Source organism: Aquarana catesbeiana, linkage group LG13, assembly GCF_042186555.1.
Source record: "Aquarana catesbeiana isolate 2022-GZ linkage group LG13, ASM4218655v1, whole genome shotgun sequence".
NCBI lineage: Eukaryota > Metazoa > Chordata > Amphibia > Anura > Ranidae > Aquarana > Aquarana catesbeiana.
Genome location: NC_133336.1, coordinates 127,078,895 through 127,098,927, shown reverse-complemented (window position 1 = coordinate 127,098,927; position 20,033 = coordinate 127,078,895). Strand labels below are relative to the sequence as shown.

The 20,033-nt window shown below is 39.6% G+C and overlaps 1 protein-coding gene across 1 annotated transcript in view; it reads right to left on the bottom strand.

The window, feature by feature from the left end:
* Nucleotides 1-20,033, bottom strand: part of IVD (isovaleryl-CoA dehydrogenase) — a 95,334-nt gene that overhangs the window by 36,736 nt on the left and 38,565 nt on the right. Inside the window, exons 6-9 of the mRNA XM_073609970.1 lie at nucleotides 9,661-9,797; nucleotides 9,272-9,368; nucleotides 4,627-4,720; nucleotides 4,184-4,265 (exon numbers count right to left, since the gene is read on the bottom strand). Coding sequence (XP_073466071.1) covers nucleotides 4,184-4,265; nucleotides 4,627-4,720; nucleotides 9,272-9,368; nucleotides 9,661-9,797 — 410 coding nt within the window. The remainder of the gene's footprint in view (nucleotides 1-4,183; nucleotides 4,266-4,626; nucleotides 4,721-9,271; nucleotides 9,369-9,660; nucleotides 9,798-20,033) is intronic.

The window sequence follows — 20,033 nt, the reverse complement described above, 5'->3', positions numbered from 1 at the left end:
AACTGGTTGAAGGACATTATGGGGTTGATTTACTAAAGGCAAATCCACTTTGCACTACAAGTGCACTTGGAAGAGCAGTGGCTTTAGATCTGAGGGGTAGATCTGAAATGAGGGGAAGCTCTGCTGATTTTATCATCCAATCATGTACAAGCTAAAATGCTGTTTTTTATTTTCCTTGCATGTCCCCCTCAGATCTACAGCGACTGAAATTCCAAGTGCACTTGTAGTGCAAAGTGGTTTTTCCTTTAGTAAATAAACCCCTATCTCAGGAAAGAATTATAGGAGCTTCTACATGAATTTGTAGGCTCCTGGGCAGTCATTGTATTTTTTTTTTCAATATCTAGTGGTCATGGTCCTAGGAAAAGCCAATAAAAAGCTCCTGACCTGCATAATTGTTCAAGGTAAAATGATCTCAGCCTCAGAGATTGTACCCTTATGCCGCATACACACGATCGGACTTTCCGCCAAAAAAAAAACGTGGATTTTTGTTCGAAGGTTGTTGGCTCAAACTTGTCTTGCACACACACAGTCACACAATTGTTGGCCAACAATTACAAACATAGTGATGTACTAGACGTACTACGTGGTTTTTCAGCTCTTTAGCGCCACCCTTTGGGCTCCTTCTGCTAATTTCGTGTTAGTAGAAGTTTGGCGAGTGTTGATTTGCGCTTTTCTTTTTGCGTTTTTTTTATTTTGCGCTATTATTATTCTTGATATCACTTGAAAAAAAAAAAAGCCTTTCAAAAATTGTTTGCAATAACTCCATCAGTATCACCAGCAAAGCAGCTTCATTATTATCCCATTAAAGAAGAAAACTGTGCGCTGCATTTCGAGATTTCCTAACTTGCCACGTTACGAATGTTAATTCTCCATTACGAACGCTAGTTTCCAAGACCGTTTACAAGATCATTAGCTTTAATTACTTATGCATTTTTTATGAGCACAATCACGTTCATGATGGAGGGATAAGTTCAGTGTTTCTTTATATATTATATTTTATAAGGATTTCTTCAGATTCTTAAGATCACTTGGAGGTGTTTTATTATTTTAGAAGGATAGTTTTTTAATTTATCACTAATTGTAATGGTAATAAGAGGATAATATTAGCGCAATTAACTACCTTCTAGTTTACAAGAACGTCCGCTTCTACTTCCGAGCATGCGTGGACTTTTGTGCGACGAACTTGTGTACACACGATCGGACTTTCCGACAACAAAGTTTTGTTGCTGGAAAATTTGAGAACCTGCTAGCAAACATTTGTTGGCGGAAAGTCAGACAGCAAATGTTCGATGGAGCATACACATGGTTAGACTTTCCGACAACAAGCACACATTCAACATTTTCTGTCAGAATATCCGACCGTGTGTACGCAGCATTAGGGTTTGATGTACTAAAGGCAAAATAGGCTGTTCACACATTGCAAGGGAATTTTTCCAAGAGCTTAGCTAGTGTGATGAAATTTCACTTTGCAAAGAATGCCCAATCGTGTGCAAAGAAAATAAACATTTTTGCTTGCACATGATAGGATGATGGGAGTCAGCATGACTTCACCTCATTCATTAAAGTGATTTTAAAGTCTTGTATTTTTTCTATTAAAATAACAAACATGTTATACTTACCTGCTCTGTGGAGATGGATTTGCCAATAAGGTTTCTCAGCCAATAAGGAGGGAGAGTCCCAGGTGGCTGAGACACTCTTGGACATCCCTGGACAGAAATGGGGCTAAGGTAAGTATTAGGGGGGCCACTGCACACAGGTTTATTAATCTTTATACATAGTATGCATAAAGATAAAAAAAATGTCTACCTTTTCAACCACTTTAAGCTAACAGTAAATTTCATTGCAAAGTGAACAGTCTATTTGCCTGCAGTAATTAAAACAAGTCAACAATTTGAGATCCTCTTTCTCTCCTGACCGAATCATCTTGAAACTCTTAAAGTGTTACTAAACCCAGAACCGTGCATATATCTGATCTCCCACACTACACAGAACCTGAAAATGAAATTGTGTTAGTAAATATAAACTGCCAAATACCTTTTCTCAGCAGTATATAGCAGTCTTGTGACTTCTATCAGTTCCTGGTTAAAGCTTGGAGGAGGAGTTTTCATACTACACTGAGCTGTCCTATCAGGATACAGGACCCCTGACCCTCTGTCTAGACAGTATTTATTGGCCCTGTGCTGATCACATGAAAAAAAAATCTCTGGCAATACACACCAAACTGAGCATGTGCAGCCTGACTCCAGTAACTCTGTCTTATTCAGACCGGTTTTGGAGTCAGTGGAAGGAGGATCTGTGCATACAGGATCAAGCAGTCTTTTTACACAATGCAGAGGATTAACCCCTTAGGTTCCACAGTGAGTATAACAAGCATGCTTTAGTAACACTTTAAGGAGTTTAGAAGACAGTAAAGCTCTACACTTCCCGGTTCCTAGAATTTGCTTAGCTTCATGCTGATCAATGTCACTTGGCCGCTGACAGATTCTCCTTTTAAACAGCTAAAATTTGCAATACTGATAAACATCACAGAAATTTCTATTTTGGCTTATCAGTCAAAACTTGAACATTCTGTAACACATTTTAAGAATCAATACTAGACGTATGTTAAAGTTTCAATTATTTAACATTATTTGCGTCCCTTAACTAGATTCCAGATTTTAAATATGTTCCTTTTACAGAATTTGCATGTTAAACTGAAATTCAGAGAAGACTTAGGACGCACCATAACAAATATCTTATTTGAATCCTTGATAAAGAAATCAGAGGTACTATCCAACAGATCTAAGGAACATCAACACATAGTAATGAATGGAGGCCATAACTTACTGATATTACACTCATTTAAATAATGTTGGTATATTAATATATTCTATTACTAAATAAACTTAGTTTAACGGGTTTTATAAGAAATAATGGTCTGAGATGTGTTACATTTTCCATTTGGTCAGCATTAGTAGTAGTTAGTAGTTAATTTACATTTCTCTATATTTAAAGTGGAACTCCAGGAAATAGATTTTTTAATTCTGCTTGGTCCAGAGACATTATCTTGAATGCTGTGTATGTTACATCCGGATGGCAACCTTTGACTCTGTAATCCTAAAACTGCTATTATTATAATGCTGGATACTACAGTTGGCCTTGAGTTTCAGGCAATATGGCTGCCGTGTACAGTATTGGATAGAGTCAATTGCTTTCCCCCTTCCTCTCACTTCACCCATTTATAATAAGCATTCTTAAGGGCATTCTGTGATTGGACGAGGGGAGGGTAGAGGTGAGTGAATCACAGGACCTCTTAGTTCATTCACAGAACGCCTTATATTGAGTGAAAAGGATACAAGTCTCTCTCTGAATGAAAAAGAAGAGGAAGGTGGAAAATGAGCAACTCGATCCTTCACTGTACAAGCGCGCTGATGGAAGTAAATGGCATAATACTATTGTTTGCATCCTCAGCCACCATCTGGACATCGTATACACAGCATTAAAAATAAAACTTCTTTGGACCAACCAAAATTTTAAAAAACTCATTCTACTTTAATAGAAATGTAAAAGTAAGGAAGATTAAGCTTGAAAAATGTGAAAACACATTAAAATTTACTTTAGGGCCCAGTTAGAACATGGAATATTGTAGCACACAGTTTTTGCTGCCAAGTAAATTTTGAATGAGCCTAAAAGCAGAGGATATATTATAAAAAAAAAAAAAAAAAAAAGCGCTTCTGGTGTATTTTCACCATAGACCAACACTCATGTGGTGGTCTGCAGTTGCTTTGTATTGTGCATGGTGTGTAGCCATCCACAGTAGTAACATGCCTTCTACCATAAATTTCTGCAATGCGGTAAAGAAAATTGCTGCAATAATAACTGAAATTATAAACTCAATGAAAATACACTATGCTTTACCTTCAAAGTGATTTGTAAATTGCATACAGTAGGGGCATATTTATAAAGCCCTAAATGAGAAATTCATTAAAATGTCCAGAATCAATCACTGTAAAACGCATGCATCAGGAAGATTACTCTGCATCTATCATTCATGTCTTTAAAAATATGCCCCTATATTCCTCCAGCCACTCTCTGGTGCACTTCTGCTACCTGTAAAGATTAATGTCCTGACTTGTTTAGAGCAAAGCACTAGAGGCATTCATGAAAAGATGGCAGTGGTTAAGCACTAACAAGGTGGTTTTACCTGGAAATATCCAATTTTTTGACCGAAGGCTTCTCTTGTGTGCAAATAAGGGAATGCATGATCCATAACAGCCTGCATGATGCTAGATGAATACAGATAAAAAAAAATACTCTTCAAAAGGCCACAAAATCTATTGTATTCATAGTACATCTTCTGTGCATGATGCCGCTAATTTAAAAGTATTTCCAAGCAAACTTAATAGAGATAAGGGTTTCATTTAGTGGCATATGATTTCTCTGTTTGAGGTTTAAAAACAGTATGAATAATGCTGCCATCATATAGATTATAACACGGTGTTACGATTATAAGGTCTAATAAAATCAGGGAAAATATGAACAGGATACTCCAGCCCTCGTCACCAGTATAATATGCTGTAAAATACATATTTGGACCCATCAACACCCATCTAAGATGAAAAGCATTATACTGCATATCAGCATTACCCTAGTGGGCCTGCACTGAGAATGACCCTCTCAAGATCCAACCCACTCATCAGTACGTAGACTCCTTTTCCAATGTGTCCAAGCATGTTCTTTTCTGAAAATAAAAGAAAAAACTAAATTTATAAAAAAAAAGTAGTTGTTTGAAATACCCATCGATTTCTGCCAGACAGCTAGACAGCTGAGTAGCTGGTAGTATCACCATTCTGGCTGTAAAGTGTTACAGACATGTATGAATAACAGGGTAGCTGCAAAGATTTATACAGTTTGGCAGGTAAATATATTTCAATAATACATTTGGCTTTTTGACTGACACGCTACTTCACTAAAACTAAATCTGTGTTGGATTTCCTCTAAAAAAAAAAAAAAAAAAAATACCATGCTAAATAAAAATGTAAGCTGGTCTACTGGGTCAAAGCAAAATATCCTTTACTATTTATACTTGAATTTGTGGCGCAAGTTAAGGACATGCTGGGACTTGCATTCCATTACACATTATATTTTATTAAAAATATAAAAAAAGTTTGAGATCATAATGCATAATAAAACATTCTTGAAACAAGAAAAAAAAAACAACTTTTATTATGGTACATTCAAAAAAGGTTATGCTCATTTTCACCTATTACCCCACCTATTTTTCACATATTGCCCTGGTTGCCCCACCCTTCAAAACTTTACACATGAGTAAGATATGCCAATCTTACTGTACGCTATAAATATTAGAAAAAGAACATTTGAAATGTATTCTCACTGGACAAGAGACGCTTGAGAGGGGACATGATAGCGATTTACAAATACCTCAATGGTGAGCCCCGCGTAGGAAAAAACTATATAGTCCAGGGCATGTAAGAGGACACAGAGCCACACAATGAGATTGGAGGAGAAGGGGTTTAACCTTAAGCTGCACAGAGTTTTTTTCACTTTCAGGGTGGTAAGGATGTGGAACTCTCTTCCACAATTGGTGGTGTCTGCAGGGAGTATTGATATTTTTATCTCTTGGACATGCATCTTAAAGAACACATAATTATTGACATAATTATCGACACTGACATGTACACCTACACAGGTTGAACTGGATGAACTATTGTCTTTATTCAACCTTCAACCTTATGATGTACCTGTGTAAACTATAAAAATTAAAGTGGTTCTAAAGGCAGAAGGTTTTTTATCTTATTGCATTCCATTCTTCCCTTCTCTGTGTGCAGCAGCCCCCCTAATACTTACCTGAGCCCCATCTCGATCCAGAGGCACCTTGGCTGTCCGGGACTCTCCCTCCTGATTGTCTGAAACATGGCAGTGGGCGCCATTTGATCCCACTGCTGTCAAAGTCAGTGAGCCAGTGAGCAGACAGAGGGGCAGGGCCGAGCTGCGGCTCTGTGTCTGAATCTTTCAGGGATTTCAGCACAAAGATATTTCCACTTGGGTTACCGCTACCCACCTACCACACTTGCACTCTCTATAACCTCTACTTATTTAATATCATAAAGCAGGGCTAAAAATTTCAAGTCCTGAGCTACTAGCCAGGCCTTAAGGGTTACTTGCCACCAGTTGCCCCATCCAACCCTTACCATGCCCTGTCCCTAAATTATACTTAAATGTTTTATGCAGAATTAAGTTACAAAAATAAATATTAACAACAACTTTATCAGTGCCCTTCAGTGCAGTCTCATCAGTTCCCATCAATGCAGCGTAACCAGTGCCCATCAATGCAGCGTAACCAGTGCCCATCAATGCAGCGTAACCAGTGCTCATCAATGCAGCCTCACCTGTGCAGAGGAAGAGGTGAGCCTGCCGGATCACAGAACGGCGATTGCCCGCTTTCTTTTGAATTGCCGGGTGTTCCCGACACTCACCGTTACACAGGCTCGCCCCCTGGGCTGGTGCCTTTGATGACATCACATGTCCTGGCATGCGCCGGGCCAGGAGGCAGGATTGTGTGACGTTGAGAGCCATGAACACCCGGCAATTCAAAAGAAAACTGTTACAGTGGGCAATCCCTGCTCTCTGATGATCTGGCCAGCTCGCCTCTTCCTCTGCTCTCTTTTCCCCTGGCTGGGAGAACGGCTCCCATTCAACCCTGCCTGCATCTGAAATTGCTTACAAAAATGTACAATTAAATTGGTGCTATTATAGTCAAAAGGTGCAATATGGAAGCTGCTCTGATCAATTTCAAAGCAGCAAAGAGTGGAAAGGTGCATATGGGCAATGCATTATAAAAAACCATGCAAAAGTTCCTGTTCTTAGAGAAGAGATCTCTTAAAAGTCAGCAGGACAGATGCCCCATTTTAAACATTTTCCTCCCCATCTCCTGTCCTGGTGGTGGCTGTAATAGTCTGCATCTCCCATAACTTTCTCTGTCAGTCACAATGGTTAACAAAGAAAAACAAAAAGAGGTTCCTCTACAGGGCTCATTTATAAACAGACATTGCCAATTTGCTCTCCGTTTTACTCAGTGTTGATACACACACCATGGCTTGGCCATAGCGTGCAGCCAACAGAGGTTTCTCTCTGATTAAAAGGCTTCTATAGTCTAATTCCGCGTACACATGGTTGGATTTTCCGACGGGAAATGTTCGATGGGAGCTTGTTGTCGGAAATTCCGATTGTGTGTAGGCTCCATCGGACATTTTCCGTCGGAATTTCCGACAAACAAAATTTGAGATCTGGATCTCAAATTTTCTGACAACAAAATCCGTTGTCGTAAATTCCGATCGTGTGTACACAATTCCGATGCACAAAGCTCCGCGCATGCTCGGAATCAAGCAGAAGAGCCGCACTGGCTATTGAACTTAATATTTCTCGTCTCGTCGTACGTGTTGTACGTCACCGCGTTCTTGGCGATCGGAATTTACGACAAGATTTGTGTGACCGTGTGTATGCAAGACAAGTTTGAGCCAACATTCGTCGGAAAAAAGCACGGATTTTGTTGTCGGAATGTGCGATCGTGTGTACGTGGCATAAGTTTTTTTTTTTTACCTAAATTTATTCCCTGCATCAACCCCTTGCCGACAGCGCTATAGCCAGTTCTGACGTCCTCCCATGATTGCACCTGCAGATTGAGGTAAAGAGCCAATCAGCAGCTCTCTATCATGTAATCAGCTGTGTCCAATCACAGCTGATCACGTTGTAAAGAGAAGCTGGTTGTTGGCACTTTTCTAATGCTGACAGCATGAGGAGAGGAGAAGAGAGCCGATAACCAGCTTTTGTAAAAAGGGACATTTACACTGATAATCATTGTCCTAATTATCAGTGCAGTCCCAACAGTGCTGCCAATCAGTGCAGCCTCATCAGTGAAGGAGAAAAAGTACCTGTTTGCAAAATTTTATGAGAAAACTATGAAAAACATTTTTTTTTTTTTCAAAGTTTTCAGTCTATTTTTGTTTAGCAAAAAATAAAAAACCCAGTGGTGATCACATATCACCAAAAGAAAGCTCTATTTGTGTGAAAAAATGATAAAACATTTACAGTGTTGGATGACTGCGCAATTGTCATTTAAGCTGTGACAGCGCTGGAAGCTGAAAATTGGCTTGGGCAGAGAAGGGGTGAAAGTGTCCAGTAGGCAAGTGGTTATGTAAAAAACACCATACTACGTTTCTCGCCGCGCCCCCTTCCCCCCCTTCCCCCCTTCCCTAAACACTTACTTGCCTCCTCTCACCGATCCAACCCTGAGCCAGTTACTTTATTGCTCTCCTCTCTTCCTGGTCCCACAAGAGTCAAAGCCAGCAGTGGGAGTTACGGGCTTGCTGAGGAAGCACTCGGAAGGAGTGGGGAGTGCCAGTGGGGGACTCCAGAAGAAAATGGAATTTAAGCAACCACTGCAAACAGCAAGTACATATAACATCTTTACTTTAAATAAATAAAAAAAAATAATAATATTCTTTACAATGGCTTTAATGGAGCAGAAATTGTTCCATGTACTGTGGCCATACCACTGCTTTTTGAAAGTGTCTCTAATAAGCCGGGAAAAAAAACAGATAAATGTAAATGTTCCCTGGTAGAAATAACGTATTCAATCGGCATATAACACCACACTTTTTCCCCCTCAAAATCAGGGGAAAATCGTGTGTGTGCGCGTTGTACGCCGAACGGCTGCCTCGGAGGGGAAGGAGGGAATGAGCGCCGCCGAAATAGACAGAGCCGAATCTCCTGTGAACTCGGCTCTGCTAAAATCTCAAGCAGTGCCCAAGTTCTCCACTTCTGGCTTTTAGAACACATCCCCTTTTTCTTGTGGGCTTGCACATATTTTTTGCACCTGAAAAACTCCCCTCCTCTAAGACTGCTCTTCTTCCCCTTGTTCAGCACACAAAACAAATACCTGAAGCTTGATATACACCCAAAAAAAATAAAAAGCACACCGATTGTAAAAAGCCCACACAGTGCTCTTCAAAAAGCATTAGGAATATGCTCTGCTTATGCTCTGCTCAGGTGTTTTGTCAGATCAGCAGGTGTTTTTCTCTACTTGCAGCAGAGGGAAATATGTATGTATTGCATAGATCACATGAATAGGTTTTATTTTTGCCCAGACATGCATGTTAAATGACCATGTATGGGTCGCTAGACTTTTCTTTCGGAGTGTGCGAGTGATACTTTAAGGTTTTTTTCCCCAAATTTAAAACACTGTGTATAGATATGCCTTTGATCAACTCACCCGGAATCTTGCAGTCCTCAAACACCAGTTCGCAAGTGTTTGACCCTCTCATGCCTAGTTTGTCAAGTTTCTGGGCTGTGCTAAATCCTGGAGTGCCCTACAAATAAATTAAAGTAATTAAACATGTGGTGAGAAAATATTGGGTCTTCAATTGCTAACCTTCTGATAAGGGGTTCAGCCTGACACTCAACCACTTTTTAATTTTTTTGTAAAGTAGGGGTCAGCATTTGCAATCGCCATCTTATTCTCACAACAGGTTTCCTTTAAGAAATACACAGACACACCAGGAATCCTGTGGACTTCCAGAGATTACTAAATTTTTATGGCACACCATGCCGGGAAGCTGACTTTTACGGAGGATCAGATGGCAAAGGAGAAAAAAAACATACCCTTTCTACAATGAAAGCAGTAATGCCATGTGAGGCTGGTTTAATATTGCTGTCTGTCTTGGCATAGACGATCACCACATCTGCATCAGGCCCGTTTGTAATCCAGAATTTGTTGCCGTTAAGGATATAATAGTCACCTAGCAAAATACAAAAATATATTCATAAACTTCTACTAAAGAATATAATTATATATATATATATATATATATATATATATATATATATATATATATATATATATATATATATATATATATATATATATATATAGACACAGGCATCAATAAAACATAAAAAGCTCTACCCCTTCCCTTACTTTATTGAAAAAAAATAGTCCTCATTACCACCTGTGCTTGTTTTCCCCTCACATACTGCTCTGAAATCCATAACCCAGACAGAAAGGGAGAAGAAAAAAAAAAAAAAAAAAAAAAAAACAGCTATAAAATAAATAATGGTTTTTAAATTGAAAAGCAATATCCAAATATCGTCCCTACATGGGATATACTTGAAACCCAGCGCAAAAGGAGCAAGACCAGTATCCAACCCTCAGAGGTGAAAGGGGTTATTAGTAGTGAACCTCAAGGCAATGTTTATGCAAAGGGGGGGAGGGGAGAGCACACCACTGTCTAAATGAAGTAGTAGGAAAGTCATAAAAAAAAAACCTGGATGAAAAGTATTGCACTCACATATACATGGATAAAACACAGCATATAAATATGTTCAGTGAATACATCAATGGATGGCAGCTTCTTAAGAATACTAAGATGATGGATATAAAATGATAAGAGGAGAGGTGGAAGCGCAACACTCTCAATATAGTATTATTAAATGGCAATGTACAAAAAATTTATTAAGCGATGCACTCACATGAAAATAGTGTAACACTGGCATTACTCAATGTGTCCCAGCAGGTGGTGTCCTTCTGATGGTCCCCAATGGAGATGTATAGGGGGTGGATAGGGAACTGCTCCTGGTGGGTGGTCACATCAGTGGATGTAAAAGTACGGTGGCAATAACCAAAGGGAGTGTGGGTTGCTCCAAGTAGTAATATTTATTAAATAAAAAATAAATTATAAAAATGCACTAAGTAAAGCAACAGGCAATATACCAAAAACTTTCAGCCAGTGGCATTATATCATGGGTCCCAAAGGATAGCTAGTCTTGGATGGTCACAGGTGAATAAGGATACCAAGAAGCATTACAGTGGGGATGGAAAGTATTCAGACCCCCTTAAATTTTTCACTCTTTGTTATATTGCAGCCATTTGCTAAAATCATTTAAGTTCATTTTTTTCCTCATTAATGTACACACAGCACCCCATATTGACCAAAAAAAAAAAAAAAAAAAAAAAAAAAAAAAAAAACAGACTTGTTGACATTTTTGCAGATTTATTAAAAAAGAGAAACTGAAATATCACATGGTCCTAAGTATTCAGGCCCTTTGCTCAGTATTTAGTAGAAGCACCCTTTTGATCTAATACAGCCATGAGTCTTTTTGGGAAAGATGCAACAAGTTTTTACACCTGGATTTGGGGATCCTCTGCCATTCCTCCCTGCGGATCCTCTCCAGTTCTGTCAGGTTGGATGGTAAATGTTGGTTGACAGCCATTTTTAGGTCTCTCCAGAGATGCTTAATAGGGTTTAAGTCAGGGCTCTGGTTGGGCCATTCAAGAACAGTCATGGAGTTGTTGTGAAGCCACTCCATTATTTTAGCTGTGCGCTTAGGGTCATTGTCTTGTTGGAAGGTAAACCTTCGGCCCAGTCTGAGGTCTTGAGCACTCTGGAGAAGGTTTTCGTGCAGGATATCCCTGTACTTGGCCGCATTCATCTTTCCCTCGATTGCAACCAGTCGTCCTGTCCCTGCAACTGAAAAACACCCCCACAGCATGATGCTGCCACCACCATGCTTCACTGTTGGGACTGTATTGGACCGGTGATGAGCAGTGCCTGGTTTTCTCCACACACATCGCTTAGAACTAAGGCCAAAAAGTTCTATCTTGGTCTCATCAGACCAAAGAATCTTATTTCTCATCTTGGAGTCCTTCAGGTGTTTTTTAAACTCCATGCGGGCTTTCTTGTGTCTTGCACTGAGGAGAGGCTTCCGTCGGGCCACTCTGCCATAAAGCCCCGACTGGTGGAGGGCTGCAGTGATGGTTGACTTTCTACAACTTTCTCTCATCTCCCGACTGCATCTCTGGAGCTCAGCCACAGTGATCTTTGGGTTCTTCTGTACCTCTCTCACCAAGGCTCTTCTCGCCCGATAGCTCAGTTTGGCCGGACAGCCAGCTCTAGGAAGGGTTCTGGTCGTCCCAAATGTCTTCCATTTAAGGATTATGGAGGCCATTGTGCTTTTAGGAACCTTAAGTGCAGCAGAATTTTTTTTGTAACTTTGGCCAGAGCTGTGCCTTGCCACAATTCTGTCTCTGAGCTCTTCAGGCAGTTCCTTTGACCTCATGATTCTCATTTGACATGCACTGTGAGCTGTAAGGTCTTATATAGACAGGTGTGTGGCTTTCCTAATCAAGTCCAATCAGTATAATCAAACACAGCTGGACTCAATTGAAGGTGTAGAACCATCTCAAGGATGATCAGAAGAAATGGACAGCACCTGAGTTAAATATATGAGTGTCACAGCAAAGGGTCTGAATACTTAGGACCATGGTGTCCTTTTATGAAACTGAGATCAGCGGCGATCCCGAGTCTCACCGCTGATCTCAGCGCTTTACCAGTTTATGAAACTGAGATAATCAGCGGAGAACATGTTCTCCGCTGATTATCTCAGCACAGTGAGAATTCACAGAAACAGCCAGTTTATGAAGGTGCGATCTCCACACCTCACTGGTGATCTGTGACAGAATTCTCACTTTCTGATTCACCATTTCAGAAGTGGAGAATCAGAGTGAGAAGCCTGAAACTGGCTGATATTCTGGAGAAAGAAAGAAGTCTTTTGACTTCTTTCTTTCACCAAACAGTCAGAGCACACCTTCCCCACCATTACACACCCCAAAACCAGCAGGATAGGAATTTATAGTGTGTGTGTGTGTGTGTGTGTGTGTGTGTGTGTGTATGTATGTATGTATGTATGTATGTATGTATGTATGTATGTATATATATATATATATATATATATATATATATGTATATATACACACACACACACACACACACACACACATACAGAGATATATATATATATATATATATATATATATATTATTTATTTATTTATTTATTTTTTTTAGATGTTCACGTCTCTGGCTGGGTTCACACTTGTGCGATGCGTGAACCAGCGTGATTCCTGTGCGGGTTTTCACATCGCGCCTACATTGACATCTGCGCACCACTGCGGGTGTCAATGTAAAGTTAATGACACCCCCAGATCATTTCACAGATCGCAGTGCGAACTATGTAATGGTGCAGGAATCGGATCGCATGGGTGTTCACACCCATGCGATCCGATTCCAGTGCGGACCAAATAAAGGGTCCTGTACCATTTTGGTGCAAATGCAATATGATTTAGGGCCAGTTCCCACTGCTGCGGTGTCCGAGATCGGATGTGATTCGCACCGCAGTGCAAAATCACATCCGATCTCTGTGCGATGCGATTTCAGCCATACAGATAGTATTGCTAAATTTGCATTGCCCTCGGACCAAACTCTTACAGGACCCTTTTTTTGGTCCACAGCAGAATCGGATTGCATGGGTGTTCACACCCATGCGATTCGATTACTGTCCGAGTTTGCAGATCGCACTGCGATATGCGAACTGATTTGGGGGTGTTAACTTTTAGGCCCAGTTCACACTTGTGCGATGCCGGACATCGCACAGGCATCGCATGTTATTTGCAGCACACTGCCATTCACATTACATGCGATGTCTGTGCGGTGCGATATCAGCTGTACAGATAGTATGGCTGATATCGCACCGCATTCGGTGCAAACACGCACAGGACCCTTTTTTCTGTTGGGACCAGAATCGGATCGCATGTGTGTTCACACATATGCGATCCGATTCATGTCCGAACTGTCAGTTCGCAGTGAGATATGCAAGCTGATCTGGGGGTGTCCTTAACAATGTATTGACACTCCCCAGCGATTCGCATATGGCAGTGTGAACTGACATGCGAGTCGGTGCGATGCGGGAACCCGCAGTGGATTCGCAGTGTTCTCGCATCGCACCAGTTTATCAATTTTTATGTTTATCTATAATGAAATATATTTTATTTTAATTTATTAATAAATATTTATACTTGTATACTTTATTAAAATTATTTTTTTAATGATTATAAATGTATTTTGCATTTATATGAATGGTGTATAGCTGCATTACATATGTGCATTACATTCATTTACTATACACCATTCACATTTAAATAGGAACATGTATGATCTTTAAATATTGATAAAAACAATGTTTTTTTTATAATTAGGTTAATGTATATTGTGTAGGGGGAATTTATCTTTATTATTTTATTAATATGTTGGGGAATAATGTGTGCTGATTTGTGTTAAACTTTTGTATTTTATGGTTCCTCATACTGTAATCCCGCTATATCACACGAGATTACAGTGAGAGGAGCCATTCTCAGGAGTTCCCGGCGTTTGTAGATCGCTCCTCAACTCAACATGAGAAGCGATCTACACACTTTCATAAACAGGCACTCAGAGGAGAGCGATCTCCTCTGAGAATGCCTGAGAACTGAAAAGCGGTATTTTACCGCACTTTCATAAAAGGACACCTATGTGATATTTCAGTTTTTCTTTTTTAATAAATCTGCAAAAATGTCAACAATTCTGTGCTTTTCTGTCAATATGGGGTGCTGGTTGTACATTAATGAGGAAAAAAAAATGAACTTAAATGATTTTAGCAAATGGCTGCAATATAACAAAGAGTGAAACATTTAAGGGGGTCTGAATACTTTACGTCCCCACTCTATATAGTTTCTCATAGAATGAGAACCAGGAAGAACCCACATTGGTGTGTATGATTGGAATATGGAAAAGAATGGAATCGCGCTAAAAGACTGATATACATACAAATAATCACTAGTTCAGCAATAAATTCCCGAATGTATATCAAGTAAATGTGAACATTTGAAGAGTGTCATATCACCAAAATCATTGAATAATTGTTATAAACAATTAAAAATAATTGATAAATATAAACGTGAGTCCACACACATAAATGGTTATATCACCCATGTGATAAATAAATAGATGTGAAAAGTCCATCAAAATAGCTGTGAAATCCTTGTTGTTATAAAAATAGTGCTCGATCCACCACCAAAAGATGTAAGTTGGCTGCTTACCAGAGGCTCATGATCCCCCACTACAGAAGATCAGAGAGAGCCTGAGTAGAAATCATTCCTCCAGACCACATCCGATAAGCCAGGGTCTTTAGGATATAACACCATAACCAGAACGTAACCGCCGGAACATATGTGTTTCAAACTGTCACGTATTGACACCAACTCGCAGATGGATGGATGCACCATAAAATATAAAAGGCCCCGATAGTGTAAAACCTTAAACCTTTATTTAATTTAAATATATTGCACTCACATAAACCTTGTAAAATAAGCACCTGAAATGACTGGAGCACCGGCTGGTAAGCTCACAGACTAACCCGTCCTGCTGGTAACCACAACAGCGATGAGAGGTGAAGCAAGCTCGTCGCTCCGCCCTACTTGTTTTGTAATAGAGTTACGTCGTCCAGGGGCACAGGCGGCGCACTGCGTCACCTCCCTTTGTACCAAAGCAACCTAACCAAGCCTCGCTCGGAGTCTCATTACATCAGCGGACATGCGCATTGTGCCTAAATTTGTAAACGATCATATACTACTTGGCGGCACAAACAAAACCCATAGCCTATGTTGGTCAGCTCAATAAAGTCAACATATCCCTAGCGACCAATAAATGCCGAGCTGTACACCACAAATCCATAACAAACATCTGAATATGAATGCAGAATAGTAAGGATAATAAAAAAAAAAATTGCACAAACCTGGCACATGTGAATTAAAACAAAAACAAAAACCAAAAAAAAAAAAAAACACAAAAAGTGCCGCCAAAATTTGTGAGGGACACATAATCCTTCCTCAATGGACAGTAGTAAAGGCCAATAACATCGAACATAACCAAATCCCAAAATTTGAAAAATTATGGAATCCTTGGATAAGACAACAATTTCTGTCAAATTTCAATGACTCAGTCCTTTTGCCATGGTAGCAGATTAAGTAACTTATAGAAACATCCATTTCAATGCTTCAGGAAGAAGCCAATGGACGATAAAATGACGGGCGGGTCGACCTTGTGGACTATATCTTTAATCTTCCTATCCTTTTTCTTCCTTTTTTCCTTTCCTCCACCTCATGATCAAAGCTCTTTATTAGAATACATCTGATCTGTACACATATTACCAACAGTTAATATCTATAGGTGATATAGATTTCTTAAATAACTCTAAAAGAAATTGATGTATTACTTTCCACCTTTATTTTAGGTTTTGTGTACCTAATTTTTATTATCTGATAATTTCAAGTTAAATACTTATACGAATTCTAATGTATAACAATGAGCTTACTTTATAGATCCTTGTAAACGAACTTCATGTATCTTTATATTATTGTATGTTCAATAAACTTTTTGACAAGGAAAAAATATAGTGCTTGTGTAAATAAACCTAATGTCTAGAGGGGCCAAAAAAACAAATGTGTACACTGTCCATCCTCAAGCATTATTGATAAAGGCATTTACGTCCGTATCGACGTTCATGCCGAAAGGTACATACGTTTTGAGTCTATGGATCCAAGACATTTCTTGTTTCGAGATTTCTCTAACCAATAAACTGCCTCGCCAGTGTGGTCTGTATTTGTCAATCCCTACATATAGCATGTTGGAGGGATCCCTTTTGTGTATTTGGTCATAATGTCTTGACACTGGATGTTTGTCATAACCTCTCCTTATATTCCCTATGTGTTCATTCAATCGAACACGCAGTGCCCTTTTGGTCCTCCCAACATATTGTAGCCCGCTAGGGCATTGTATGAGGTAGACCACACCTTCAGATGTACAAGTAATAAAAGGTTCGATCGCATAGGATCGTGGGGTACTAGTGGACGTGAACGTACTGATCCGTCTTTCCCTACATGCATTAAGGGAACAGACCTGACACTTCCCACATCTATAATAACCGGTGAGATTCCGAAGAAAACATCTGTTTTCCTTCGGAGGGTCCTGGACAGAGGGGGCTATTCTACTTCCCAAGGAAGCAGCCCCTTTGAAAACAACCCTAGGTCTGGCAGGTAAAACAGCGCCAAGGACTTGGTCACTGGTTAACACATGCCTGTGTTTTTGGATTAATTGTTTAATGGTGCGGTGTTGTACCGAAAAAGTTGTAATAAATGGTGAAATATTGGAGACGTCTTCCCTTTGTGGGGGTGCATTAGACAGGAGTGAAGATTTATCCCTATCTCGTGCTGTTTTAACAGCCTGAGACAGGAAACCTTGACCTAAAAATTCAGATTATTGATGACAAGTTTGTAACATCTACTTTTTTAAGGCAACCGACAGGAATTCATACATCTCGGTAGATAGTTGCCATTATGACCCTTGGCTTAAGGCAATTCATCAAGGCCAGTTTTTACGCCTTAGACGTAACTGCACAGAAATCAATACCTTCGAAGAACAGGCTGCTATCCTCACCAGCAGATTTATCGAGAAGGGCTATGATCAAGGTTTCCTGCCTCAGGCTGTTAAAACAGCACGAGATAGGGATAGATCTTCACTTCTGTCTAATGAACCCCCCACAAAGGGAAGACGTCTCCATTATTTCACCATTAATTTCAACTTTTTCAGTACATCATTAAACAATTAATTTAAAATCTTTTATATTTGGCCTCTATTGCTCTGAGCCTTTATTCGTCTGGATGCTTTTTACATTTATATATAGGCTGCCTATGTTTATTTTTTGGTATTATTTAATTTTTCCAATTTTATAATTTTTCGTGGATGATTGTTGGGATTGGCCTTTACTACTGTCCATTGAGGATTATGTGTCCCTCACAAATTTTGGCGGCACTTTTTGTGGTTTTTTTTGTTTTAATTCACATGTGCCAGGTTTGTGCAATTTTTTATCCATACTATTCTGCATTCATATTCAGATGTTTGTTATGGATTTGTGGTGTATAATCATATGTTTCTAAGCTGATATTTGCAATCTAAATTTGACCTATTAGGGACTGCAATATATTTCTATGTCATTATACATTCTGGTCGAAGTTTTTGATTTTTATCAATATCTTGGTGGCTATCAACGATTTACGCTTTTTGTGCTGACGTACTGTTTTACATTTAGACAGCTGCCATAAGTTAGTGGCCTCTAAGTTCTGGCCACATTTTAAACTCTAACATGGATTTGAGTGCAGTTTAGTGGTTTTTAGGTTCGCCCATGTTCTCAAATTCTGATATGGATTTGAGCATAAGTGTTGTCTGCAATTTTTAGTTTGGCCACTGGGTGGCTTTCGAATTTTATGAGCACGTCCCCCTCGTAGTCTTTTGCATTGTTTCCAGGCTTCGATGTGGATTCTGGCTGCCGACGCATGTCTATGTCCGAACACCTGTTTTATGTTTTGGAGACTCTCAAGTCCTTACCTAGATTTATAAGTAGCAGCTTGGATTTGTTATGGATTTTTATTTTTTTATTTTTATTCGTATTTTAGTTGTAAGTATTTTTGGCCACTGGGTGTCGCCTGTGTGCTTTGTGGAGAGTGACACAGGTTTGTACATTCATTTTACTTCCGCCTAGGTAGGGCGGTGTCATGCAATGTGATTTTTGTTTTCCTTGTTCTGATCTCTACAGCTCGGCATTTATTGGTCGCTAGGGATATGTTGACTTTATTGACTATATTGAGCTGACCGACATAGGCTATGGGTTTTGTTTGTGCCGTCAAGTAATATATGATAGTTTACCAATTTAGGCACAATGCGCATGTCCGCCGATGTAATGAGACTCAGAGCGAGGCTTGGTTAGGTTGTTTTGGTACAAAGGGAGGTGACGCAGTGCGCCACCCGTGCCCCTGGACGACGTAACTATATTACGAAACGCGTAGGGCGGAGCAACACGCTTGCGTCACCTCTCCTCGCTGTTGTGGTTACCAGCAGGACGGGTTAGTCTGTGAGCTTACTGGCCGGTGCTCCAGACGTTTCAGGCGCTTATTTTACCAGGTTTATGTGAGTGCAATATTGTATTTAATTTTAAATAAAGGTTTAAGGTTTTACACTATCGGAGCCTTTTATCTTTTATGGTGCATCCATCCATCTGCGAGTTGGTGTCAATACGTGGCAGTTTGAAACACATATGTTCCGGAGCTGATATTCAGGTTATGGTGTTATATCCTAAAGACCCTGGCTTATCGGATGTGGTCCGGAGGAATGATTCCTAATCAGGCTCTCTCTGATCTTCTGTAGTGGGAGATCATGAGCCTTACATCTTTTGGTGGTGGATCGAGCACTATTTTTATAACAAGGACAGCTTTTTGATGGACTTTTCACATCAATTTACTTATTTATCACATGGGTGATATAATCATTTATGTGTGTGGACTCACGTTTATATTTATCAATTATTTTTAATTGTTTATAACAATAATTATTCAATGATTTTGGTGATACGACACTCTTCAAATGTTCACATTTACTTGATATACATTTAGGAATTTATTGCTGAACTAGTGATTTGTATGTATATCAGTCTTTTAGCGGGATTCCATTCTTTTCCATTTTCGTTATACACTGTGTTTATGTTGCGCAGAGGAATTGCTGCTTCTTAATTTGCGCAACTATTCGTTTCACTACTCAGGGTTTTGATAGTTTACCAGAGCGCAGTTTCTCCCCCTTTTTTTTTCCCATTTGTGTATGTTTGGAGGCCACTATGGCTATCAGGAAGCAAGAAAGTTATAATGACACTGAATGGAAGTTTTTGTTATATTGCCTATTGCTTTACTTACTAAATGCAAGTGCATGTTTATTATTTATTTTTTTTAGTTCATAAATACTACTACACTAATGCCCCATACACACGGTCGGATTTTCCGACGGAAAATGTGTGATAGGACCTTGTTGTCAGAAATTCCGACCGTGTGTGGGCTCCATCACACATTTTCCATCGGAATTTCCGACACACAAAGTTTGAGAGCAGGATATAAAATTTTCCGACAACAAAATCCATTGTCGGAAATTCCGATCGTGTGTACACAAATCCGACGCACAAAGTGCCACGTGTGCTTAGAATAAATAAAGAGATAAAAGCTATTGGCCACTGCCCCGTTTATAGTCCCGACGTACGTGTTTTACGTCACCGCGTTTAGAACGATCG